General features: G+C 44.4%; 2 protein-coding genes across 9 annotated transcripts; both read left to right on the top strand.

Moving 5' to 3' along the window:
* The first annotated feature begins 1,840 nt into the window (after positions 1–1,840).
* On the top strand, positions 1,841–8,889 carry UBE2J2 (ubiquitin conjugating enzyme E2 J2). 3 transcript variants are annotated; one of them, XM_015882736.3, is made up of 7 exons: positions 1,841–2,032; positions 3,274–3,404; positions 3,626–3,666; positions 4,314–4,416; positions 4,529–4,667; positions 4,998–5,078; positions 5,793–8,889. In XM_015882736.3, the coding sequence occupies exons 2-7, from the start codon at positions 3,274–3,276 to the stop codon at positions 6,075–6,077; spliced, it is 780 nt and encodes a 259-aa protein (XP_015738222.1). In that variant the 5' UTR covers positions 1,841–2,032; the 3' UTR covers positions 6,078–8,889. The 3 variants fall into 3 exon arrangements, with proteins under 3 accessions (XP_015738222.1, XP_085365968.1, XP_085365967.1); XM_085509842.1 differs by lacking the exon at positions 4,314–4,416; XM_085509841.1 differs by lacking the exon at positions 4,998–5,078.
* A 550-nt stretch (positions 8,890–9,439) lies between these two features.
* On the top strand, positions 9,440–25,513 carry C1QTNF12 (C1q and TNF related 12). Of its 6 annotated transcripts, XM_085509838.1 has the most exons (11): positions 9,440–9,496; positions 9,878–9,949; positions 11,287–11,931; positions 12,260–12,519; positions 16,819–16,938; positions 17,607–17,718; positions 18,095–18,276; positions 21,469–21,577; positions 21,774–21,864; positions 23,658–23,736; positions 24,037–25,513. In XM_085509838.1, exons 4-11 carry the CDS (start codon positions 12,349–12,351, stop codon positions 24,133–24,135), a joined length of 963 nt encoding a protein of 320 aa, XP_085365964.1. In that variant the 5' UTR covers positions 9,440–9,496; positions 9,878–9,949; positions 11,287–11,931; positions 12,260–12,348; the 3' UTR covers positions 24,136–25,513. The 6 variants fall into 6 exon arrangements, 5 of the variants coding, with proteins under 5 accessions (XP_085365964.1, XP_085365965.1, XP_032304640.1 ...); XM_032448749.2 differs by lacking the exon at positions 9,440–9,496 and having other exon boundaries at positions 9,538–9,949; XM_085509839.1 differs by lacking the exons at positions 9,440–9,496; positions 23,658–23,736 and having other exon boundaries at positions 9,535–10,211.
* The last annotated feature ends 1,055 nt before the right edge of the window (positions 25,514–26,568 follow it).

The following is a 26,568-nucleotide window of genomic DNA, read 5'->3' as shown; positions in this document are numbered from 1 at the left end:
CATCCATCCATCTCGCAAAGTAATAGCTTAATAACATTCTAATACCAGGCATGCTGCACTTTGGATATAAAAGGCAATCACACCAATGTCAAATGCGGAAGCGGTGAAAGGCTCTGAGTGAAAGTGATGAACAATAAAGAGAACCTGGTATGCCATAGCTCATCTCTTGGTGATGTCATTAGGCCACTGATAGCTGCGTGCCAATTATCCTTAGGGAAGCACAGTATGGAGAGGTGAATGGGAGCAGAATCCCGGTGATGGAGTTCGTTATCTGGTATCAGGGGAATAAAGCAGGAAGAGGAACGACCTTTGCTCTTTCTGACTCAGAAACACACAGGAATTAATTTGTAAGTACTAATAGCTTCACGTCAATCATCACAAAGGAGGTCACCCTGTCCTTCACCAGGCAGGAGAGGAAATAGAAAGCTCTGGGTTCAGCAGGTTTATTGAGGATTCCACCTGTGGTGCTCAGGCTAAATTACCTGTGCTCTTATTTGGGTCACCTGAGGCCAGCAGTTTATCTGCTGCCCCTCCAACTTAGTATGTAGAAAACGAGGTAAAAACCCAATGTATGATGCCTGGAAATACTCACCTGACCTATAAACGAACAGCATTGATCACTATCATAACAGCAGTGATTATGGATTTATGATTCACGTTTGGCTTTTGCTGCTGCCTTTAATCCAGGGAGCTCGAAACGGGTGACGCTCACCAAATGATTAAGCACACGTGCTTCAACTGAAGGCAGATAAATCACATTGGAACTTCCATACAATAGAACGATTGCTTCATGATCAACAACGAATCAGTGAGACTTGGGAACCACCACAGCCCTTATGTGAAACATCAGATAACGATCCAGGTTGGAGTTGTTTAGGAATAAGTTCTTAGTTGTTTTTCAACACAAAATGATGGGGAATGGTGTCCTACGAAATCAAAGGGGTCTGGCTTCTTCAAGGTGGGATAATCTATTGGATAGCAATGCACTGCTGTTAAGGAAACACACACTGTGGTGATGAAACACCCACCAGAGGGGGGATACTTGTTTTAAAGCAAGGAATTACCTTTAGATTAAACATAGAGGACAACTTCATCCAGTAAATGGTCATTAGGGCAATGAGAGCTGGAGATAGAGACATCTGTCAATTAAATGGAACCGTATTTAGATGGATGGCAGCAATGTCTATTGATACCAATGGCGTTCATTGGGCATAGGCTGGCCTGGAAGTGAAGCATCTCACATGCAATTGAATTAAAGGGAAAGCAGAACAGAGTTACTAGAGATCCCTCGGTCAGGGTTATCTCTAGGTCTGAGTGCACATTCAGACTGAGGAATGGGGTCAATCAGCGTATCGTAACAACGCTGGGCCAAACCCAAAGGCCCCATAGGCTCCCATAGGCCCCAAAGGCCCCATAGGCCCCCATAGGCTCCACATAGGCCCCATGAGCCCCCATAGGCCCAACAGGTGCCATAAGCCCCATAGGCCCCACAGGCCCCATAGGCTCCATAGGCTCCCATAGGCCCCACAGGCCCCATAAGCCCCAAAGACCCCACAAGCTCCACAGGCCCCATAAGCCCCATAGGTCCCATAAGCCCCATAGGTCCCATAAGCCCCATAGGCCCCATAAGCCCCATAGGTCCCATAAGCCCCATAGGTCCCATAAGCCCCATAGGCCCCATAGGCCCCATAAGCCCCACAGGCCCCACAGGCCGCGGCCGCCCCCTATTGTTGACACAGGAGAAGCGCCCCCTATGGAGCGAATAGCGGAAGTCAGCTGACCCGGAAGTACGCACACCCGGAAGTAGAGCGCCTCATTTCCGGAAGCAGGCCGGCTCCGCCTCGCCGGGCCGCCATCTTGGTTGGAAGCCGCGGTCGCACCACAGCGGGAGGCGCTGGGCGCTCGGCCCTGCCCGGTTCATCCCGGCCTGGCTCTATATCCGTCCTTGTCTCTTGTCCTCTCTCTATTTCACTCTCTTGGCCGCTGGTTGCGGCCTACCCGGCGGTGGAGAAGCCTGCTTTAGCAGGGAGAGGTGAGTGGGGCCTGTAGGATGAGCTGAGGGAGCTTCTCCCTATGAGCTGTATTAGAAAGACGGGGAAATCGAGATGCTGTGGTGGCTTATGTAAACGTTATGATTTGTTTTTAATGCTTAAAACACAAAGGATCCTTCATAAAAGGCTCTAAGGGGTGTAGGAACCCCTATAGTTATATATTAATCCGGACGATTTCATTGTATTTTTATTTTTTATTTTTATTTTGTGGGTATTTAAAGGGATGTATTTAAAAAACACGGTATTTCTTTCAAGATTAAATGCTGTATGTTAAAGTGACTCAGTGTTTTTAACGAAAACCAGGTTAATTTTGAGGAGGATTTTGTGTATCTGACCATATATTTGTTCTTAGTATAAATATACTCTAGAAATATACTTCACTGAGTGTATTGAATTGAGTACAGAGCTTTAAGGCATTTTCTAATGTGAAACTATGAGATGTGAAAATCATTTTAGGTCTCTATAGAAAGTCATTAAACCTTTCCAGTATTTCCAGAGCCCTGAAAGAAACTGACTTGCTAATACTTCTATAGGGAAAGTGAGCTAAGTAGTGGTTACTAATTGCTGCCTGCTCTATAGATGTATTGTAAGGGCTGATAGATTCTTTGCCTTGAAAACACAGTGGATTTTCCATTCTTCCTCGTTTGGATGGAGTCCTTTGTTTGGAAGGGAATAATCTGGCTCAGAAGTTCTTTTAAGCTTGATTGAACCCTAAGCAGGCAGCAGGATTGAACTTCAAATTCCACCCCCCATAGTCAGTAATAAGATTACTGTGTTTTTCTTTTCGCCTGTGGTAAAAAGAGCGAATGAATTGAAATCACAGGCAAATTTGCATCATAGATATTCCAACTAATTGGGGAAATTAATTACTGATAAAGACTGAGCCTTGTAAAATGTTACATCCATTATTTCTGCCCAGCCTAAGCTCGGGAATGGTTGCTAACAGTTCAAGTGGGTTCTGTATGGAGTTCGTTCCCATAATAGCAATTCTGTGCCCATATTTACACAGCAGGATTTTGGAAGGAGCATTTAGGGTGGTGTACAGATTCTCTTGGGAGTGTGTTGGTTAAGACTGGGTCTGGTTCTTGCTGCTTAAAAGTTATGGTAACTGTGTTTGTAAAAACATATTGTAGATATAGCAGAAATATGGAGTTGTATTTAGGAATACATAACAGCTCTACACCTATTGAGATTGTATTTGTATATATTTTTTGACAACTAGATGAGCAACAACAGTAATAAGAGAGCACCGACGACAGCAACACAGAGACTTAAACAAGACTACCTTCGAATTAAGAAAGATCCAGTGCCTTATATCTGTGCAGAACCCCTCCCATCTAATATCCTTGAATGGTAAGACTTAGAACGAACTGTTCACACACTTGTGGAGAGAACAAGACTTTCCAGGCCATCAAGTCTGACTCCTTCACCCCTATAGATTGTAGGGGAGTCTTGGTTTTGGGAGGTGGCGTATGAAACTTCTTAAAGCGATCCTAGTCTTCATTTTTCTAGTGATGTGGGTGGCTGATTGTTTAATGGCTCTCACACTCTTTGCATTTCCTCCTTTCACTTAGGCACTATGTTGTCCGGGGACCTGAAACAACTCCTTATGAAGGTAAAGGCATAAAGCTAAAGCGTTTTGCATTGTGGTTGGCATGTCTCATTAATTGCATGGCTATTTGAATGGGCAAAGCACAGCTATGGTAAATAGCCCTGAAAACTATGAATGCAGTTGGAAAGCAGGCTGTAACTGGTGTGATAGCTTATTGGAAAGAGTTAGGGGTATGGCTGGCTGTTCATTTTTCTCTTTGTATGGTAGTAAAACCACGTTTATATTAAATTGAAGATAAATAACTTTCAAGTGAGGACAGTCAAAATAACTTCAAAACACCTCATTTTGCTAATGTTTCATCTCTTAGGGTTTTTTAGGATGATTACTTACGCCTTGCTACATGAGCATCTCTCACTGAACTGAGAGCTGTATTGTCTTTATGAACTTGTGTTGTATTAAATATGCTTTGGCTGATGTTCCTTAAATGTATTACAGACTAGAAAACAGAAAATAGAGTTTGTAATACAGATGGGGTGGAATTATCTCCAGAGTAAATATGCTGCCAGGTGTGGGTTGTTTTAGAGGCACAAAATGATGTGCTTCATCTCTCTAGTGTGAGGAGAGGGAAAGAAATAGAGGGTTTTATTTAGCCCAATCTGAGTACCTCATCTTAATGCAAAATAAGTAATTCATCTCTTTGTGTAACGCAGGTGGCTATTATCATGGGAAACTAATATTCCCCAGAGAATTTCCTTTTAAACCTCCTAGTATTTATATGATTACACCTAATGGAAGGTTTAAGTGTAATACAAGGTAAGGACTTTCTTCTAACACTTAAAGCAATAAACAACGTTTTTTGTAATACGTAAAGGGTGTAGCAGTTTTAATGACAAAAATAAAATGCCCTTTTGTCTTATTGTTTTAGGTTATGTCTTTCAATCACTGATTTCCACCCGGATACGTGGAATCCAGCTTGGTCAGTCTCAACCATCTTGACGGGCCTCCTTAGTTTCATGGTGGAAAAGGGTCCCACCTTGGGCAGCATAGAGACTTCAGAGTTTGCAGTAAGTTCCACGTTGCATGATGTACCTTTTGGCAGTTCAGGGACTACTGGCTGTGACCTCCAGGTTAACACAACAGTGACAGCTGATATTTTGGTATCTTATCTGCTGCATGTGGTGAGTGGGTTGTTTTGCTCTGGGAATCGAGGCCGTTTTAGGCCTCTTAAAGTGTAGGTTGAGTTTAGAAATGCTTAGTGTATAGAATAATATTGATGGGTATGCAGATGTAAATGGTGTAAAGTGTTAACTAACCAGTTTCTGCCATTTATGTGGGGAGGAACCAGAAATGTATTAATTTTATTTCTATGCTCATCATTCTTGTTTCCTTCACAGAAACGACAACTCGCTGCACAAAGCTTAGCATTCAATTTAAAAGATAAAGTCTTTTGTGAGCTCTTCCCTGAAGTGGTGGAGGTAGGGGCATTCATTCATATACTAATTTGGTTTTCTGTAGCTTTCCACCTTCTCTGTTTAGATCTATAAGCTAGTAGTTTAGGACTTTAAGATCTTAGTCTACTTTTATCAACCTTAGAGGTCTTTTAAAAGTCACTTTTGCATTGTGAAAGAATTAAAAGCTTGAATATTGAAATTGGACTGTTTTGCTGTTACACAAAGATCCCATCTAGGAAATTGCAAGACATATTTAGAGTCATAGAATCATAATATGGCCTGGGTTGAAAAGGACCACAATGATAATCTCACTTCAACCCACTGCTGTGTGCAGGGTTGCCAATCAGCAGACCAGGCTGACCAGAGCCACGTCTAGGCTGGCCTTGAATGCCTCCAGGGATGGGGCATCCACAGCCTCTTTGGGCAACCTGTTCCAGTGCATCATCAACCTCTGTATGAAAAGCTTCCTTCTAATATCCAACCTAAACCTCCCTTGTTTCATTTTAAGACCTTGTCCACCCTCATAAACAGCTGTTAGTATTTAGTATTGTTACAGCCTTGACTAGTATGTGTGCAGCAGACATAGCTATGATGCCAGTAACTTACAGTTGTGTGGAGTAGGACTAATCTTTGTGTATCTGGCCTTGTAAGAACTGAGCTTCTGAAGTCTATTTAGGACACATAAAAGCATGACAGCTGTCAGTTTCAGGTATTCTCTTCTTTCTTCTTTTTCTCCAGGAGATTAAACAAAAACAGAAAGCACAAGAAGAGCTCAACAGCAGACCTCCATCCCTCCCTTTACCAGATGTTGTCCCTGATGGGGAAGCACACTACGGTCAGAATGGAATCCCCCTTCTGAATGGCCACGTTCCATTGGCTCCTGCCAACCATCCTGGCCTCCAACAGGCCAACCGTAACCATGGACTCTTAGGTGGAGCTCTGGCGAACTTGTTTGTTATAGTTGGTTTTGCAGCCTTTGCCTACACAGTCAAGTATGTACTGAGAAGCATAGCACAAGAATGAGGAGAATAAAAAGAAATCCAAGACCAAATTAGATGTAGTTGCTGAGTGAGTGGGACTTTTTGGGCATCTGACTTTTTGACACTGGGATAAACATTTGTGTTACCAAGTTACAGGTAAAATCTTGGTTGGCTCATGTCTTGCGTTTGGGAAGTGGAGTACGTTCAGTTAGTCAGAAAACTAAATGAAGTTCTGCTCACAGATCCCGTTGTCAAGTCAAAGCATTATTGATGAAACACCGACATTTCTAGTGCTTTGATTTTTATAGCACTTCTCCATCTGTTCCTTTTGAGATTTGAAAATGGGAAGCAAATAAAGCTTTTTACTTCATTGAACAATTTTTAAGAGTTCACACGTGGCGCATATCGTTTTAGTTTCATTAGGGAAAGAGTCTGTACACAATTGGGAATGACTCAAGTGGAGAAGATGCAGGCTTCATAAGGATTTGGTTCATGTGGACATTGATGCTACAGAAGATAGGTGTTTTCATTTTTATAATAGGATGAACATCATTGCATATCTAGTAGGTAGTGATTAGATGAGTGAGGAGAATAACACCGTGTATGTTTAATGTGCTGTCTAAATTGTCACCGTGTAATTGGAGGTTTTCTTTGGGCTACAGGGGGTTGTCAGCCTGTAGGAATGGTTAGCCAGAGAGTGTTTGAATTGCTCTTTAGTGGGAATACAGGTAGCCGGTGTTATTTTGGATTCGTTTATTTAGGGATTTCCATTTGGGGAGATGTTATATCTGAGAACTGTAATACTTTGTTGTGATCACCAGGTGCCACTGTTGGAAATAATAAAAGTTCACAGACCAATGGAGAGTTGATGACCTATTGAGAAAACCTCTGGAATCGTTGGGTTTTAGACAATGAAGTAAACCCAGCCCTTGTGAAGTCTTGTCTGAGTAACAAATGAGCTTCATCAGTGTCTGCTTAATTAATCTGAAGTGTCACAAGCTGAAGGAACTGAACCCCTGGCATTAGCTCTGCTTGCTTACTTGAGAATGGGCCAAAAAATCCCAGAGGAAAACAAACAAACCCACAAAGCCCCAACTACTGTTTTTTTTCCTAAGTTTTTGGAAGCTTTTGGCTTCTTGTTCTGAGTTTGTTCCTCTTCTGCTGAAAGCAGTAGAGTTTGTTGGTGGGATTACAGGGTTTTGATTAAAACAGCAAAGCTGTGAGTGTGGTTTGAAAGCCTGAAGTGACTTTTTCAACCCATCCTGCTTTTTTTTTTTCCTGCTTAGTTTTACCTAAATGCTTTTCCAGAGGCGAACATACTGTGCCTTTTAAAATTGGCAGTGATGTCTTGTCATCTGGGGAGGGTGCACTTGCTGTCAATGGTACAACAAAGGTGATAGCAGGGTAAGAAGCTCTGCCTCCAACTGCTTTGTCTTTTAGCCGTTGTGAAGAGCCCAATTGATATTACCTCATGTACTTTAAGCTTATTTTAAACTGTTCTATTTTCCCTTTCAGATTTGTTCTCTCTCTGCTTCTCTTGGTATCTTGAGTTGTAAGCAAAACTAAATGGTTAACCAATGAGCCATGCAGTTTAGAGCTTCAATAAGCGTGACCAATCCTCTGCACTAGGTAGGAGTAATCAAAGCTTGCAGAACAGCTCTACACTAAAGAAATCTTCAAGTAGATCTTGCTGAGATAAGGGAGGGAGGGGATGGGATGTGGAGAAAGCTGGGTTTTACAATGTATTTATAGGTTTTTGATTTTGTGGTTTTACCAAATCTTATTTATAACTAATTTGCCTCTTGTGTGTGTGCGTTATCAGCTCTTGTTAAGAGGAGAAGCACCAATTTTACGTGTATCTAGAAGCAATTAGTTCTGTCAATGTGGAGGTACTGTGAAGGAAGGAGGGGTGTCGAGTCTTCCTTGCAGTGACAGGGTTTTCCAGGTGGCTTGTCAGTGATTTGTATTTATATTTTCTTCCTCAAAGCAGATGGACCTTTAGCTGAGTCTGTTCTGCCTCACAGATCTTCATATCATTCAGTTGTGTTTGTGTTCTCACAATGCCTTTTTATTTTTAACCCTTTACGTCGCCTACAGACAGAAGCTTGTGAATGGTTGTCTATATTTATCATATGGAGAATCTTTTGTCCACGTAACTGAAGACAAAAGCAAGGAGCCCCTGGGCATGGTGTGATCTCATCAAACAGCAAAGAAACCCCAAACCTTACTTTGCATTGGCAGTTTCTCTCCAATACCCTGGATTCAGAGAGATTAGACAGCTGTTTTGGGTGCTATTTGTTGAAAGCCAGCAGCAATATCTGATCAAACCCTTGCACTTTGAGCTTCACAGAATATCCATATGTGTCCTTGCTTTTGGTAACAAGATTTATTCCCTTTTGTGTAGTTTGTCATTTTGTTGTTGTTTTTCTTTTTAAAAGCATTTGTAATAATATTCAGTATTTCATCTTTTTGTTACCAAAGTCAGTAGGTGGAGTAAACCATTCTTTGCCATGCAAAAATAGTTACCGTGCCCTGAAGCAGTGCGTTACTTGATGTAATAAGAGCTGGCCCTCAGTGTGTGATATTGGAACCAATGGTTGCCCCTTCACTTTCATTCTGCAATTTCACAGATGGCTGTAAGATGGTAGGGAAGTTTTGCAACTTGAATTGTGAGACGTTTCAATGCTGGCCTTTAATGACTTTAATGATCCTGGATTTATGTGTAGTCTTTTTTCTCCCCCCCCTGAGATTTCAAGGACACAGGAATTACCTCACTTCAAGCATGTACTGAGGAGTAGAAATGACTGCATTGTAAAGTTGTTCGTTCATAATAAACGTTCATGATAAAGTTTAAATGTTCTGTGGGACTGTTTCTGGCCAAGGGATCACTGAAAAGGAATCCAAATGATGGATATATGCAGCATAGGGAGCAAAAACACATTAGGATTCGCTAGGAACCTTTTATTAGTGGAAAGCACTTTGCACTGACAGCCTTAATTTGGACTTGGGGTGCTCTGAAAAGCCCAGAAGGGAGGAAGTCTGGTTCCTTTGGGCTCTTCTAGCAATAGCAACTCGTCTTTTCTATGGGCTTGCCACCAGGTGGGGTGGTAATTCCATCTGCTTTAGGGTGAGAGGCAGCTGAATGGCTGGGACTGCACGTGGTGGTGGGAAGCACACAGAGATCTAAGCAAAGAGGTGCTCTGGATCACAGTGCAGGCAGCTTGGATGGAGTGTTTTGCAGAAGGAAGCAAATCTGAGATGCTGTGTTTTCATTCCAAAGCAGCTCTTGTGTCTGCTGTTGTATTTCGGTTTGTTCTAACAGCTGTTGTATATTGTCCCACTCAACTTGAGTTTATAGCAGGTTGGCACTGGGAAGCTGCAGATTCACACCTGAGGGATCTACCATAGGAGCACTGCAGGTTTTGATCTGCTTATGAAGCAGATGTGGGTGTCAATGAGAAGGTAACGTGCTTTCTGTGTTGGCTTCAAAACTCCAAGTCTTAGGTGTTATTCCTTATAACTACACTGGGTGCAACGCAGATAATCCTGGCTTTTTGTGTGTTGTTGTAATCAGGGAATATGGGATTACTGTGAGTAAAAGGCAGATTGTGTAAGTGGAGATGAGGGGTGTAGTAACAAGTTTCTTGCCTGACTTTTCAGCTTCCTTTCCATCTTTATGCACAGTTCATACAGCATTTACAAATGGCTTTTGGCTTGCTGCATGGCTCCTTTATTTGCTTGAGGTCCCTCCTCATGCAGAACTGATGGTGTACTCTGAATTACTCCAATTAATGTGGAATGGTGCACTTTTGAGCAACTTATTCCTATTATCTTTTTTTTCAGACAGAGGTTCCACGCTCTTCTAGGTGCTCAGATGCTTTGGAACTGTTGCAGCTGGGATATAAGCACAGCAAGGTGTGCAGTTGTCATACAAGCAATGCAATGAATTTAAAGTTGAAGGGGAGGCAAAGAAAGCACCAACACTTGTTGCAGCCCTAAGAAAACCACAAGGGAGGTTTGCTGTGGTGGACTTAAGAGCTGTGCCTGCCCCAAATCTGAGGATACAGCCTTGGCATTGAGCTCTTGGCATGAGAATGGGGATGTTGCAGGGCAGACGGCACCAGCAGACCAAGAAGTGATTTCCCCATTCCAACTCTGAATGTCATTTCATGCCCTGGTGTGTGGATCTGTCAGGCTGTTTAGCTGCGATATGACAGATTGTCCTATTAATGTGTCATCAAGTGCACTTTTACAAATTCATGGCTTGTCTACAACTAACCTGAAAAAGAAAAAAAAAAGAGAGCCTTAAGTATGAGAAGGCGCCAAAGAAAGTTAAATATTATTAACAAATAAAGTCTGCCACGTAGTTTTGATGGAATGTGAGCTGCTTGGGGGAGGGGTGAGATGCTGTTAACTATTTAGCTTCTCTCCAGCACCCCTTCTGGCTCTCACTCTTAACCAAACTTCACTTTCCTTCCTTCTTTCTACTGAAGATTTCTTGGCTTTTTGTGCTGGGATGGTTGATACCCTGGTTTCTCTGAGATAGAAGAGCTGATGGGTGGCTCTTAAAGGCTGATGATGAGCTATATTGTTGTACCTGGGTAACAGGAGGCACGATAAGGAGGTTTTAAAGCCGGCCTGCTGCTTCCTGGCATCACATTTTGTCATTCTTGTGTGACACAAGTACAAGCTGAGATGAATTTGTGCATCCTGGTGTTACAGAGAGAAACAGGCTGTTTGTTCTCAGCTTCAAGCAAGTAGCAAAGCTTAGCAGCTTGGCCAGATACCTTCCATGTGAAACCTTTGTAGATGTGTTTCTCCTTTTGGTTTTCTGTTCATTTTAATGAAGAGCTCATCCCCCAGTTCTTTGAATACAACAGAAAGCCCCCATTGAACTATTCTACTATGGGACTCAGGGGAAGCACAGCTCACCCAGCAAAGGGCAAAGCATCTGCTGCTGTGATACTCAGTGCCTATCTCAAGCCACAGCTTTTAAGCACTGCCATGCACTCGTGTAGAGCTCCAAGGCTTCCCAGAAAGATGGTGATTCCTCAGAGATAATGAAGGGGAGGTACAGAGCAGGGCTGAGGGGAGGGAGCAGGGAGCGGGCACTGATTTAAATCTGCCTGGCACACAGGCCAGCTCCACTTATCAGTGAGTCTAATAGGAATGTGAAGAGAATAGGCTTGACAGCTCATTAGAATGTGATCCCTCCTCCTCTTTTTTTTTTCTCTTTTTTTTTCCCCTTCAAGTTGATGGAAACTCGTTCAGGAAAGAAATGCTTATTTGCTGAGGTAGAGCAAGAGCTGAGGAGGGCTTTGCCAGTTTTCAGCCTGGGAAAGGAGCAGCGTGGACACATCAGTGATCAACGCTTGGAGGTACCTGAAATCCTGCCAGGTGTGACACCATTTCTGCATCCTAACAGCTGCCATCAGGACTCACTGCTCATCGTCTCATTAAAGTGAAGGCAAATCCAGCTAAAGAGGGAGAGAAACCTAAACTCAGGAAAACTTTATCTGCTCCTCATGGACCGAGGTACACCCTCAGCTTCTTTATTTATCCCTGGTTTAACTGTGTGATCGGTGAGGAACTGACTTTGTCCCTAGAAGGCTGAGCACTTGGCAGGGATGCTCTCAGCCTCTGCAGAAGAGTGGTGACTGTGGCAGCTCCCTGCCAGGACAGGATGAGGACTTGTCATAGGTGCCCTTCAAAGGAGGATGGATGGGACCTCGTTGTGCCTGCTTTGCAATGAACACAGCACCTTAAATGACAGAAAGTGAAGCCTTTTCCTGAAGAGGAGCAACCAAACAGCCCCCTCCTAATGAGTTTGTGTCTGCAGCTCCGACCTGAGCAACTGTTGCCCTGAGCAATCTGACTTCTCTGGGTTTCATAGCTAAGTGCGTTTTAATCGAGGCTGAAGACTTATTGTGTGGGGGGTAAGGGGGGGGTGAGGAGGGGGAGCGACACTGCAAGGTGGGTGGCAGGGCTTCCCAGGGCCCCTTGTATTTATGTAAGCTTCAGGAGCCTGAATGGACTTACCTCTGCCTTCGAGTGAAGCCAGATTTGCAGACAAGTTTATCTATACCATTTCAATGTGTCCTGCTTGAACAGAGCTCTCTCCAGCAACCCAGCACGTCCATGCATGCTGCTCGTTTGGCACTGCATAGCCCAGAGGATTGTCTTTAGTAATTCTAACCTTTGTATTTTATATTATTGCTTTTCTAGAGAGAAGTCTGTGTCTGTACCTCTTATTGGTGGTGAAGGTTTTTGTGCTTGGAGAGTGCCCTTCCTGACTTGGCCCCTCCCTTTGCAAAATGAAGGGCTGCACCTGGGTGTTTGTGGCCACTTTGCTTTGCCACCAGTTCTGCTTCTTCAGAGTCACGGCAGCAAAGAAAGAGAGAAAGATGAAGAAAGAACCCAATCAGTACACAGAGCCTTTCAATGCCACCCTATCCAACAGCGAGGAGCTGCACGGGCATCCCAAGGTAGGTGGTACATTATCAGCCCTTGGTTGAACTCATTTTGGCAGCAATATGATGCTGGTTCATCTTCCACTTTAAAGAGAGTTTTCTCCTCTTTGCACAATTTGTTTCCTAGCAATTCCAACACCTGAGCTTTCTCAGCATTGCCATTGAGAGTTGTGGTTGAAAGTTACAGGTGGGAAACACATTGGTGTGTGTTGGGGGTGATTGCAGCTCTGGCAGGGGGGGATTCAGGATCCCAGTGACAAACATAAGGCTGTGTGCAGTGACTTCTGATGGGCAGGATCCTGCAGTTCAGTGCTGGGGGGGTCAGCCCAGGCTGCAGGATGAAAGTCTGCATGGGAGTAGGAGGGGAGTTCAGGTCCTAGGGTTAGGAGTGGGATGGAATGGGAGGTTGCAACATTGAGACCAGAGGGAGTGTCCCCTGTCACACTGCCCCTAACCCCTCTCTGCTCATACAGAAATGTCCCTGGTGACCTTTAGAACACGACTTTGATCACAAGCATTAGGGGTGGCAGTCACTATAGCAATTGAGGAACAACCTGTCAAAAATTGGGGCATGGAGGAGGGGGGGGGGGCACTTTGGAACAATCGGTCTGACATTCTAAACGTCCCCATTCAGTGCTATTGTGAGAGTAATTGGTTAAGGTTGGGCAAGTCTGGGAACAGTCCTCTGTATAAGAAAAGCTGGCTGCTGCACTTGGAGTGATCATTAGGGGACTGCAGGCAGTGCTCGTTTTTGTTGTCTGTTGCAGGGCTTTGTCAGGACAGCTTGTATACATGCTGAGTTCTGGAGGCACTTACATTCAGTTGCTTTCTTGCACTTTCTCTACAACTGCTTCATCCTCCTTCTGCACAGGAGGCAGATATCGATCTGATTCAAACACATTCCAGTCTGTTTTGGAATTCATTTTGCTTGTGGTGAAATACACTGGACCAGAAGCAGAATATATTCTGATGGCAGAAGCAGGGTCCGGTTTATGCTGATAGAGTCACACATACGTTACTGCTGGAAGAAACCCAGTCAGGGATGTTCATTAACGCAGACATGGGTTGGAAGCTGCAGTTTCTGTGTTGAAATGCTGTGCTTTAAAATATCCATGGCAAAGGTTTGGCACTGTGAGAGCTGCAGAGCTCAGCGCTGGCAGGTTCTGTTTCATAAGGATGGGACTAACCCAAATCTCTGCTGTTAATGCTTGTGAACTCTGCTTGATACACACTCCCCCAATTCTGCAATGTGGTTTTCTGCTTGGAATCTCTCCAAGGCTCAAGTATTGCTTCTGAACATTGTGGGAGTGACTGTGTCCCTGAGCCCTGGCAGCAGTGCCGTGAGCATTTCTGCTTGGTGAAGGGATGCACAGGAACAACAGCACTGTCCTATTTCCCTGCACTACATAACAGGAAAGATGGAATCCTTTTATTTTTTGGGGGGACCATGTGCTTTAAAAATGAAGGCTGTGTTTACCTTGGAAGGCTCCATGGGCAGCTGGTAGGTTTGTCAGAGCAGGAGTGAAGTGTCAGCACCATCAGTGCATGAGCCACTGATATATAGATGATATATAGATATATATATATATATATAGAGAGAGAGAGAGAGCTGGGCTAAGTATTGCCTGGTGGAGCATCCAGGTAACGTGCTGACTATGAGTGCATTCATGCTGAAGTAGAGGGGATGATGGAGATGGAGCGAGTGGTCGGTGGAAGGAGGAGAGGCGTTGGTTACAAACTGAAATACAGGAATCCCACTTAAATGTAAGAAAAAATATCCATCTTTACTGTGAGAGCCATCAGTCACTGGAGAAGGGTAAGTAGAAAGGCTGTTGAGTCTCCATCCTTGGGGACATGCAAAGCAGCCATCCTTATGAAATTACAGGGATGATTGGAGGTCAGTGGGATTTTACCTTCAATGGGATTTCTGATGATGTAATGTTTTTCAGTTCAGTTACCTGCTTTATGTGGACAAAGAGTCCTTGAAATATGATTTCCTCTGAAAGCACCACTCTGAGGCACTCCAAAGCATAGGGGAAGGGTTCTCTACCACCTGTACAGTTTTAACAGTCACTGCTCCATTGGATTCATTGCATTTATGGGGTGCTTAAGGGGAGAGGAGGAGCTTTGTAAGATTGAAAGAAATAAAGATTCCTTTTTATCACAGAACACAGTGGGGATGTAGATAACCTGATCCCAATTGGGATTTGGCTGAGCTACTGAACCTAACGCTTCTGCTCTCAGGAAAGTTCTTGAGAGATCTTTTGAAAACCACAAGTAGTCAGGACCTTGGTTTTACATCTCATTAATAACCAGGGATGTGCACAATCATGGCTCAGCAGTGGCCAACACAGGGTTTTTTGTGCTTACAAATGGGATTTGTCACTTTTTAACCAGGTCCAACTAAAACAGGCTACTGGAGGAAATCAGTGGTTGACTGGTTCATAGTGAAGCTGACAGTGCTCTTGTTGGGGTCTATCGGATGTATAACATATACATTTGTGGATTAACTTACTTGAAATGCCAAGTCAGGTCGTTGTAGTTCTGGCAGCTGCTTAATTAGCAAAGAATTGCTAAGTGGAATTCCATCCCAGGTTGGTAAATGCATTGACAACTTCCAGTGCACTGACTTCAGGTGTGAAGAGTGAAGGCCAGAATGGTTGGGTGTATATCCTTGGAGATCACCTCTGGCTCATTGCAATGGAAACGGTGCTATCCTCAAAGACCTACAACCTTCTCTTGCTTCTTTTCCATCCTCTTCCATCCTGAGAAATGCAGAGGTTTGCCTGAGAACTCTTGGAGATGCTTTCAGATATGTGGATGTATGTATGGATGTGTGTCTTGCTCATGGTGTTCCCTTCTATTCATCCTGAAAACAACTTCAGCCCATTTCACTTTGGTCTGCAGCAACGGTGAAGACCAGATCCCAACTTCCCTGAATTCTAGGGATGTTCAGATACAGTTTAGATATTCCTCAGGATCTCCACTCCTTGGCTGTAAGTTCTGCTTGTTATTCCTTCCATACTGGCTGGCTGAACTCCTGGAAGTCAGAGCCAGAAAGAAGTACAGGTTCTGCCTGTGCACTGCAGCCCCAATGACAGCTCAGCTGCTCTTCTGTTCTGAGCGAGGCATCTGGAGCTCCTGTTGGGGTCACACAATCATTCCTAAGTGATCATTGCTGTTGTATTCAGATTCCAAAGCTGTGTTTAAAAAGAACTGATTGAAAGTTGATTAAAAATTGCTGGCAGCGCTTCAGTTGTTTTTAGAGGCGCTGCTTAAAGCGATAAGGACTAAGCTGATTCCGCTGCACTTACCATGAGAATTCCTTTGGATTCCTGAAAACTTTGCTCTGCAAACAGCAGCCCAGGAGGGACAGGTCCCCTCTGCTGGGATTCCAGGGCTGTTCCCAGCCCTGACTGATACCTGAGTTTGGCTGCGAGGTCTCTGGCTGCTGCAGGCGGCCGCTGCCAAGAAAAATAGAGGCTTGCATGCTTATTGCTGGGATTGCTCATGCATGCCGTAGTAATTAAATAATAATACCACAAGGATGGAACATTGATTTTAACTGTCAGTCATCCCTGTGAAGGAGAAACTGGGGAGTGCCATGGCTGTTTTCTGGGGAGGGGGGGGGGAGTTGCAATTTAGGGGAAATGTGAAAAGTAATTGAAAAAGCCAATGTGTGCTGTAAGTAGAAATAGTGAAGATGAATAAGAGGAACTTGCTGGTACCCCTTAACAAAATGTGCAATCGCCAGCTGGCTGTCAATGTTGTTACAAACATAGAAAGTCTGTTGGAGACTAATTTGGGTACAGAAATAATGAACTAGATGGGTATCGATAGCTTGTTCTGCTTGTTTTGAGATGCACGCTCAATTGGAGCATGCTAGGGAGACTGTTTAACTGTAACTCTGATTAATTACAGTGGGGAATACATTACCAATATGGCAAAACGGTTGGGAATCTCCTTGTCTTGGCCTAGAGCCGGGAGGGAGCTTTCCAGGCTCAGCTTTGAAGCACCAGCATTCTGTATATCCTCCCACTGGAGCTCTAGCAGGAAGCTCAGATTTACCTCCATCCCTACTGATTTTGCATGGATTTTTCAAGGCGAATCATACAGATTGTGGTGTTTTCTCCTCAAATTGAGCTTCCCTTGGCGTTCCTTGAACCTTTTTTCCTCTCAAATGTGGTATGTTTGGATCAGAGATTTGGCTTAGATGGTAGATATCTGTCTGGTCTGGATACTTCCCATTCTCGGAGTACCTGAATTGGCCAAATTAAGCCAATTTCATCAGTGTTTGCTCTCATTTCTCTTCAGATCCTCGAATCTCCGGACCCTCGAATCACAGACCCACGGCGGACCTGGATCTCCTTTGTCCACCGCCCAGATGATGGCAACACCTCTAAAAGGAAATGCAAAGGCAAAGACAAGAAATTAGTAGGTCCCTGCACTGCCATCAGCTCACAAACGTGCACCATGTCTTCCCTTCCCACTGCTGTTACTCAAGGTGTTCTGTGTGCTCCAGCTTTTGCTGTGTTTCCTTTTTTTCCCCCCCTCTTTAAGTTTCTCAAGGTATTTTGGAGAAGTTTGAGGCATTAAGTGCTGTATGCTTTGTAAGATGAGTGTATGTGAACTCTACTGTCAGTGCTTGCTTTGGTTTGAACCAGCTGTTTCTTGGGCTGAGCCTTTCTCTTTTCTTTTTCTGCTCAGTAGAAATAAAGTTAACATTTTTCTTCCACTAGATGAAGTGCAAATGTCTTAAAGGATTTACTAACCAAGGCATGGAAAAATGACTTATTGCAATTTAATGAATTACTGCTCATCTGTGCGTACTTCTCGTCTGCTGCTTAGTCAAATATTGGATATGTTTTAAATGCCTTCCTTTTACCTTTCAATCAGCTGATAGCAGGAGTGCTTTCATGCACTGATGAAACTCCAAGGGAATGATACACATGGAAACAGCACTGACAAGACTGATTCATGTTCCTACTGCCAGTTTCAAGATCTGTGTAGTTTTCCTGGTTCACAGCTGGGAGAGCTTGTCGTCTGCCCAAATGCAATGGCCTGGTTCTAATTCTTGTGCTTTCCTTTGGTTCCTTCCTTAGCGTGGTCTTGTTGGGCCTCCAGGGCCCCCAGGTCCCCAGGGTCCCCCAGGAGCACCTGGTGCTGAAGTCACCCGCGAAGTCCTGTTGCAGGAGTTTAAGGAGATATTAAAAGGTAAAGGCTTTGTTTTGAGCTGTTGTGATTTGTTTCTTTTGGTAAACACTGCAGCAAATAAATAAGTGGTTTTGCAAATGTTTAGCTCTAGCTGACCATCAGAAGTTTGCCCAGGGAAGTGGTGAAGTCCCCATCCCTGGGGGTGTTCCAGAGACATAGAGATGTGGCACAGTGGGACGTGGTCGGTGGGAATGATGAGGATGGGTTGAGGTTGGACTTGGGGATCCTAGAGGTCTTTTCCAACCTGGGTGATGCTATGGTTCAGTTCAAGTTGAAGAGTTGAGCGTAGAGAAGTCTAACCACACAGCTGATGGCTTCATAGGCCAAGCTCTTAAATTAAGCCTTTGATTTCCCCCTGTGCTTTCTTTCTCCTCAGAAGCCATTGAGCGTCGGGCATCCTTGGCAATTTCAGCACATCCCAGCCAACTGCCTCCACTCCTGCTCTCCTTGGAGGAAGTTTCACCCTACAGACGCGTAGAGGAGGCGTTCCACTGCAAGCTAAAAGGACAAGTCGTCGTAGATAAAAAGACCCTGGTAGAACTTCAGAACTTCCAGTCGGTGAGAAGAGATTACAGACTGAACCTGTGCAACACAACAGCCACTGTGTGTAGATGAGCTGTAGTTCCCCTGGTCTGCAGGGCTGCCATGTGTTTCCTGAAAGGCAAGACTGGATGCCCATGAACATTGCATTGCCTTGTTTGTGACTGAGAAGTTGAATCTCATGTGGTGATTACAGCCCTAAAGCTCAACTGCAGTAGGGTGGGCAGTTAGCTTTAAGTTTTCTCCTTCCAAACAAAATCAAGGCTTTCTTTCTGTCTTGTAGCCCAGTTGTATCTTGAGACAGTTCTTACTGAAGTTCTAGCAGTCTGTGCAGATGGCTGTCCTGCAGCAGTCAGCTTCTATTTTGGTTAATGATAAAGACTTGTCCACATTTGGCATTGATCTGAGGGACCTGTTCTTTTTATCACTGCAATCCTTATTTTATTCCAGACTGACCTTCAGATGTAGAGAAGAGTCAGAAGCACAGAGCAGTCACAGGTGATGGATATGTGAGCCCAGAGTAGGAGTCATCCTTTTGTCATATGATTCAGTCTCAGTGCTAAAATTCTTTACATATTGTTTGACAGAAGACTAACAAATGTCAGAGTAATAGCTAAAACCTGCCTTTGTAGTAAGAAAGCTTTCTTCCCCACTGCCCTGTTTCATCTCTGAAGAATCCCATCCAGCACATCCTTTCCTATGGAGTGGTTTTGCTGCTGGGACTTCTCGCAGCAGCAGGACTGGAGGCAGAGGTTTTGCTCTGGGTGCTTTCCTGGATCTTTCCCAAATACTCTTGCGGAAGCCTGGTTTGACAGCACTGTGGGTGCTGGCACAGAGGCAAGATTGTACTTGAAGTGTGGGCAGGGCTAGAGAGATCTGCTGCCTCATTAATTAGGAGGGAAAATGTGAATAAAGACATCTCAGCGATCAGTGCGTAGGCTGACACTTCCCATGCTTTGTTATCGTATGCCTAGCTCCTTTCTAATTGCTTCTGGCCCTGAAGCTGATGTGGGAGGGCTGGCAGGGCTCTGGATGCCAGCCTTTCATTTCAGCTCCGGGACAAGAAGTATCTGGTTTTAGCTTGTGTTGTGATATAGGGGAATTCGACTGGGAGGGAGACGGTGGTTGCTCCCACAAAGATGAAAACATTGTCTTTCGACAGTCCAAGAGGAGAGAATTCCCCTCCCTCCACCCTGTCGGTTTAATAGTGTGAAGAAGCCAACGGTGTGATACTTCCCAGTGAGATGATAGGAAGCTGAATCTAACTCTTTGGAACTTACCCAAGGTGTCCTGAGTTAAGTGGAAAAGAACACTGAGAGAGGGACCAGCAGTCCTGCTCTTTGCACTCCTATTCTTTGTCATTAGGGTGTTGTGTTGCTCCAACACTGGGCATTCAGATAGCATGGTATTTTTCTCATCCTAAGAGCGTTCCATTCCTCTCAGTCTCATGATTTCCTTCATATTTGGAACTAAAAGTGATACAGCCTTCCTGTACATCTCTGCCTACCTGTGGTTGCTGTACCAGCTGGGTTAACTGTAATAACAAAAGTCAGTGCACTACTTTCCACAGCCTTTATCACTGGTAAGCTAAGCTCACATCTCACGCACCTTGTGCGTGGTTCTTATCTTCAACTAGGAAATAAGAACTGGAGTGTAATGAGAGAGACATAGGGATAAGAGATGGATTGAGGAAGGGAAGCTGCTCTTGGTTTGTAGAGCATGGCCGGATGCTCACTTGTTTGTTTGCTTTGGGTTTGCTTGTTGAAATAACTGGTGCACAAGTAGTTTCTCAGCACATACGAGAGCAAACTCTAATTGGCATGGAGTTTAATGGAATATTTTTGCCCAGAGAAACCTCTCCCTTCTCAGAACCAACCCTTTGCGCTGTCTTATTTCTATGAGCAAAAGAATAACAAAGCCACAGAAGGCGTGAAGAAACAGGAATGTTTTATCAGTGATAATTTACTGGTGCCTACAATTGCCTTCCATGCCCATCCAGTGGTTTTGGAATTCAGTCTCTGATTCCTCTAATAGCTGTAACAGGAAAGGAATGAATTAACAATGCAGTTTTGCACAGAGGGGGCTTGGATCTTGATGTAAATCAAACATAGCATTACCAAAAATGACAGTATGGTGATAGCATAAGAATGGCAGCAATCTCGTCACGTAGTCTGTGCTGTTAGGTTAGCTGTTAGGTTGTCTGTGTATATACAGAGAGAAAATGAGTTCCTTTTTTGTATTCTTCTGTTCCTCAGGGCCAATGCAGGGCAAATCCCTCCAGACAGCATTCATGGGATTGCATTTACACTGCACAGAACGCCCTTGTGGTGGAAGCAGAGTCTGGCTAATGCGCTGTCTTGGCCCATGGAAGCCCCTCCTGCTTCTCCCCAGCTCTAACGAACTCATACCGGACAGGCCAAAACTAACAATAAACATTTCTTGTGGAGTTTATTTTAGTCTAAGTCGGATAATCTGCTGTGAGTTTGACTTAAGACTGCTCCCTTGCAAAAGGAGAATCTGCATGCTGTTTCCCTGGGCTTTTGCCTATTCTGTAGAATCCGAGGCTGGAAACTAAATGTGGAGTCTGTAAGAATCCAAACAGTTGTTCTTAATAGCATCAGAGCTGTCTGACTTCTACATGAGATGGGTTGAAAACCCCTAGAGACCCATATGATTGTTTCCTATGCACTTGTGTTGCAAAAGCTGTGTATGAGACTCCAGATTTTTATACCTGGGGGGTCTGCTTGGTCCCATCTAAGAGTTTTTGGGTAGTATTAGTAGGGATCTCTTGACTTGTATAATGGAGAGTGTTGTGGTTCAGCAGAACCAGCAAAGCATAGAGCGAGCTCAGTCTGAGATATGCAAACAGAACTGCTGTTAAAGGTCTAAGTCTTGGGCTGAGTCACTGGAGTCATAGAATGGCTTTGGGTTGGAAGGAGCCTCAGAGATTGAATTCTGACCACCTTGCCATGTTACGTTAGAAGAGTTGGGCAGTGAGCAAAAAAGGATATCTTCAGATCCCCTATTGATTGATTTGCCTTTGGTGGGCATCAAATACTGAGAGACAGCTCATCCGGAAGGTAAAATCTGGGGGAAAATGGCAGCAGCTTTGCAGATTTTTCTCTGTTTTATGCGTGTAAAGTGCTTCTGTAGATGTAATTGCTGAGACCGATGGGGACTTATTCAAGATCTGCTCTGTTTATTTTACAGCCTTTGGCCAAAGGAGCTTTTCTCCGTGGGACGGGGTTAAACCTGGCAACGGGGCGTTTCACAGCACCCGTGTCTGGCATCTACCAGTTCTCAGCCAACGTCCACATTGGTGAGTGCTGCCCACTGTGAGCTACTGATGATGTTGATGGCGGCCCTTTGAAACGAGCTCTCCTTTTGGTGCCATATCCTAAATTGTTTGGGATTTCCTAAGAAGCCGCACTGTTACTGCGTCTTTTGAACCAAACGCCAGCAAGTGATTGTTGCTGTTTGATGGATGTTTGTGTTTATTTCACTGCTTTCCACAGATCACAGTGAGTTGAAGAGCAAAGTCCAGCTCCGAGCCAGAGATAACGTCCGAGTGTTGATCTGCATTGAATCTCTGTGCCACCGATACACGTGAGTGACTGCAATTTTAAACCATAGATACTCATAGAACTTTTCTGAATAGATGGATTCCATCTGGCCCTTAGGCTTTGTGCTTTTCTTTTTCCTTCCTGATTCATAATGTTTCGGTGGATGGTGTCAAGTACTCTAAATAGACGAATAAATACTGTGTGTGTTGACAGAACATATCATCCTTTCAGCTGTTGCACGTAAATGCCCTGCATTGGAAGGTCAGCTTGCTCAGGATGAGTTTGGCACGCATTGCTTGGAGAAAGGAGGCTGAGAACCCATGGGCTGGGTTGAAATGCACCCAGCAGAGGGCAGTGCTGCTTGGGTAGAGTGGCCACTGTCTCTGGTGGGGGCTGGATTTGGGGATTTGACTGGTGTTGGAGTTCTCATTAGTAACTGTGTGCCCATTGACCTGGTGAGAAGTAAAGGAGCTTGTTGGCTAAAGCAAATGACACCTCTTCAGCCTGGCAGATTGTTCTGTAACAGCTTTTTTTATGGGTGTAGCACTTAGTTGAAGCAGTGACAGACTGGTTGCAGTCTTGCCCTCATGAGAAACCCTTCAGATCATGTTAAGAATGGATCTTGGCCTGAGCTTGCAATCTGGGGTGCCTGTTGGCACTCAGCGATTCTGGGAGAGCTTCCTTGTTCTGATAAATGCATGCAGAAGAATTAATCAATAGGAAGCTCTTGTATGGATCAGAAAGAGCAGTGATGCAGTGGCACAGCTGCCCAGAGAGGTGGGGAAGTCTCCATCCCTGGAGGTGTTTTAATGTGGAGATGGGCACTGAGGGACGTGGGCACGATGGGGTGGGTTGGGGTTGGTCTTGGGAATCTTAGAGACCTTTTCTAACCTTTGTCATTCTTTGGGTCTATAAAGTGAGATGAGCACTGGATCTGTGAAAGACATTTCTCTTCTGCAGTGGGTGAGAGTGTGACTGGTCGGTGGGATGGAAGGAAGATGGGTGGAGGGATGGGAACCTGTCTGGACAGACATTCTGCTGGCATGAGCCGAACTGCTACCCGTGCTTGTGGAATTTCCTGGGGATGTCTACGTATGCAGTCATTCATTTTAGGGAGCTGAAAGAGCCTTGAGGGCTTTCGGCTGAGAGAAATGGAAACCGAGAAGCACAGAAGGCAGTTGGAGTAGAAGAGATTAATGGTGGGAAGTTCCCACCCAAGTGAGGCTTTGGCAGGATATGACACACAGACGGAGCTCTTCAATCAAGGTGGTGCCAAGTGGCTTGCTCTCTCTGGGCCAAATTGCCCCTACCTTTTGTGCACATTATTTCCTTTCAGGGGGGGGGTGGTGGAAGCAGCACGTTTGCACTTGCTAGGTTTCGTCTCCACCCCTCCATGGAAAAAAGGGAGGGAAGAGGTTGGTTGGTTTGGAAAAACAACTGGATCTGCTCATAGTGGCTAGGTAGATTTCAGAATAGCCAGCCAGTCATGGAGCTCTGTGCTTTCCCATTGCTTTGGAACTCAGCTCACGTGGATGAGTTGCTGTCTCAGGCACGTCCTTCCATCCTGAGTCGTGCACAAGGAGTGGTTCTTCATTAACATAGGATGACATGAGGAGCAGCCGACCTACATCTTGCTGCTGCAAGGAACATGATGGCTATTTGGGCTGTCTGCATGTCTTTTTATGTCCAAACTGACTTTTCATACCTTGAAAATGACCTTTTATTGGCAGAGTGCATCCAGACAGCTCTTTTCAGACTATCAAGAGTATGAATTATTTGTGATGGTCAGTTGTTGTGACCGCCTCAAGTGTTTATTGTTCTTTTGCTACTGTTTAGGTCTTTGGAAGTCATTGCTGGTTTGGAAAGTAACAGCAAGATCTTCACTGTCTACGTGCATGGCTTGCTGCAGCTGCAGGTAGGGCTCTGCAGGCTGGGAATCACATTTGGTCTGCAGTTATTTACTGGCAAGGCTGAATTCTCACCAGGAGGTGGGAAAGTTATTAGCCTTCTCAATGAGATTAATTGAAGTTAAATGACACCCCCAGGGTGGCCATAGAGAATTGGTGGCAGGGAAGGGGTAGCAATTCATGGCACTGAGGGACATGGTCAATGGGCATGGTGGGAGTGGGCTGGGGTTGGACTTGGATAATCTTAATGGTCTTTTCCAGCCTTTATGATTCTATGACTTTTCCTTTCCCTCTTGCTCGCTCTGCAGGCTGGCCAGTACACCTCCATCTTTGTGGACAACAGTGCTGGAGCTCCCATCACCATTCAGAATGGATCCGATTTCATGGGCGTGTTAATGGGCGCGTAGCATCATCTGCAGCACTGCAGCAGGGAAGAACACGAGTTACAGCCTTACAACATATATCTGACTGAAGAAACCTTTACTTTGACTCTTGAAGACTGCTTCATGTAACTGTTGGCATCTTTTTAAACAAGCAAAGAGCCTTTCCTTTTGCAGATACTTCAGCTTTGCTTTCAGAGGCTGCTGCTTCTCGAGGTCCGCACCAGTTCATTCACCTTAAAGAGAAAAGAATACACTTATAACTCAGAAACAAACTCTGTAATATTTAATATGTGCTTCACCAAGATGCTCACACCGAGATTTGGCGTTCGTTGTAACTTTATTTCACACGATTACACTTGTAATCAGCACGTCTTCGGGACTGATTGCGGGGTGTTTAAGTTTGTAAATGAAGGATTGAGAGGGGAAGTAAAACAGTGTCTGTGTTCCATGCGTTGTGGAGGAAGGAGATGAGAATTTGTCACCAAAACTGTTTTTCACACTATTGTAAATGGTGTAGGGCCCTCTCTCATGTTCAGACTGAGATATGTTTGACAAGTAGCATGTTGAATTCTCAAGCAATGCCTGTTTGCATATAAGGGAATCCAAGGGTTGAACTGTTATATGGTGGTTCCCTAAACCTAAGTATGTCTCTCTGATCTTAGTGATGAAGCCAAATACCTCGCTGCCTGCGCAGTTTTATTTTTATAGGCATCAGTTCTAGCAATGAACTCCCTCAGTTATGTTCTTATGTTTTAGTAAGATATATTTTGGCTCCGGGCTGCGTCATACACACACACACAGCATCCTCTCAGGTGTCATGTTGTGGGTATTGTCATTTCATTGGGTTTTTCCCTTCAACAGACACTTGGCCTTTTAATGATACAACTTAACTAATGAAGTGGCTGTTCAGCAGTTTCATAAATAGATGGCAGCGGGGCCCCAAGTGGAGTCCAGATACTCTTGAACATCTGCAGTGAATGGAAGATACCTTCATACAATGAGAACCAACACCGCTAGGGACAGCAGAAGGTGTGCAAACATGAGACAGCAGTTCACCACAGTAGTGATTGTTGGGGCTTCACAAAGCATGTAACTCACATGAAGATCATTAAACCCTACCAACAAGGATTAGGCTGTTTACATTGGGTTTTGGTGGAGTAGGTGTAGTCAGGGCACATGGCCTATATCCCAGTCTGTATTATTATACTGTACTTTCTACTGCGTGAATATTTGTAATAAATTGGGCTATTCTGTGCACGACTTGCAGCAACAGAATCTCCAAGTGTTGTTACATTCAGTGTATGTCGGTACCTGTGGGTTATTTGAACCAAGTCTCACTGTTGGTGAATCAGAGTTAATTTATTTTGTTATAGAACTGAAAAAAAAAAAAATGTTTGTCAGATTTTGCTTTGGGATTTGCGACTTTATTGTTTCCCCTCCCGTTTGTTGTGTTTTATTCCTACGATCTCAATAGGAGATGAATCATTGTGTCTTTTATTTCTACCCATTCTGCTTCTGGTTGATGAGTTGATGGTTGGACTTGGTGATCTTAGAGGTCTTTTCCAACCTTAATAGTTGGAAAACATCTCCTTGTTCAGAATATTTTAGCTCTGGATGCTGCTAGTGGGCACAGTGGGGATGGGTTGATGGACTTGGGGATCCTAATGGTCTTTTCCAACCTTCATGATTCTATGATAGGCTGCAGTTCTCTTGAATCATGGAGGTTTGGCCATCAGTGCAAGCATGAGGCTGTTCTTCACCAGCACAATGAGCAGGATGGGTTGAAACAGCCAGGAGTAAGCTGGACATGGCCTCTAGTGTTGAGGTTCAAGTGTACCAGGCTCAGAACTCAGCTGGACAACACCAACACTCTGCTGTTTGGAAGCTGAGGAGATTAATGATGTGAGAAGCGAGGTTTCAGTGCTCCTCTGTTTGCAGCCGTAAAATTTATAGTCCTAGAACATACAGCGACTCAGAAGGACTGAGTTTGGTATGAGCGAGTTGTTTGTAACAAAATAAAACCCATGCGCTTGAGACCGTGGTTTAATGGCCAAGTGAGCTAATCTCACCCAATGGGAATGGCAGTTTGTGGCAGGCAAAGCAAGGAGAAATATGAGGCAGACAAATTAAACTCTAAAAAGTCACTTAATTGAATATGGCCACTGAGATGTTGACATCTTCAGCCTGGCCTCTGTATGGGACCCATGAAGAGTCCGTCTGAGAAGGAGCTTGCTTACTTATATTTCAGGAACAATAAACCAAGCCATCTTGGGAGAAGCACCGACTAATTTTGGTGTCTATAAAAAGTGATTATTTCCACTCATAATTCCTTATTCTAAACAAAGTCCAGCTAAAAGTTTCCAGCTTCAGGCTAAAGTTACTTGGTTAGCAAGGCGGTTTAGCGGGTAGGTGGATGGTTGGGCTGGACGATCCTTTCCAATCTTAGTGATTTTATGG

This window comes from Coturnix japonica, chromosome 9 (assembly GCF_054131305.1).
Source record: "Coturnix japonica strain WE chromosome 9, WE-NBRP24, whole genome shotgun sequence".
NCBI lineage: Eukaryota > Metazoa > Chordata > Aves > Galliformes > Phasianidae > Coturnix > Coturnix japonica.
Note: the sequence above shows the minus strand (reverse complement) of the source record. Positions and strands in the feature narration are given on the sequence as shown.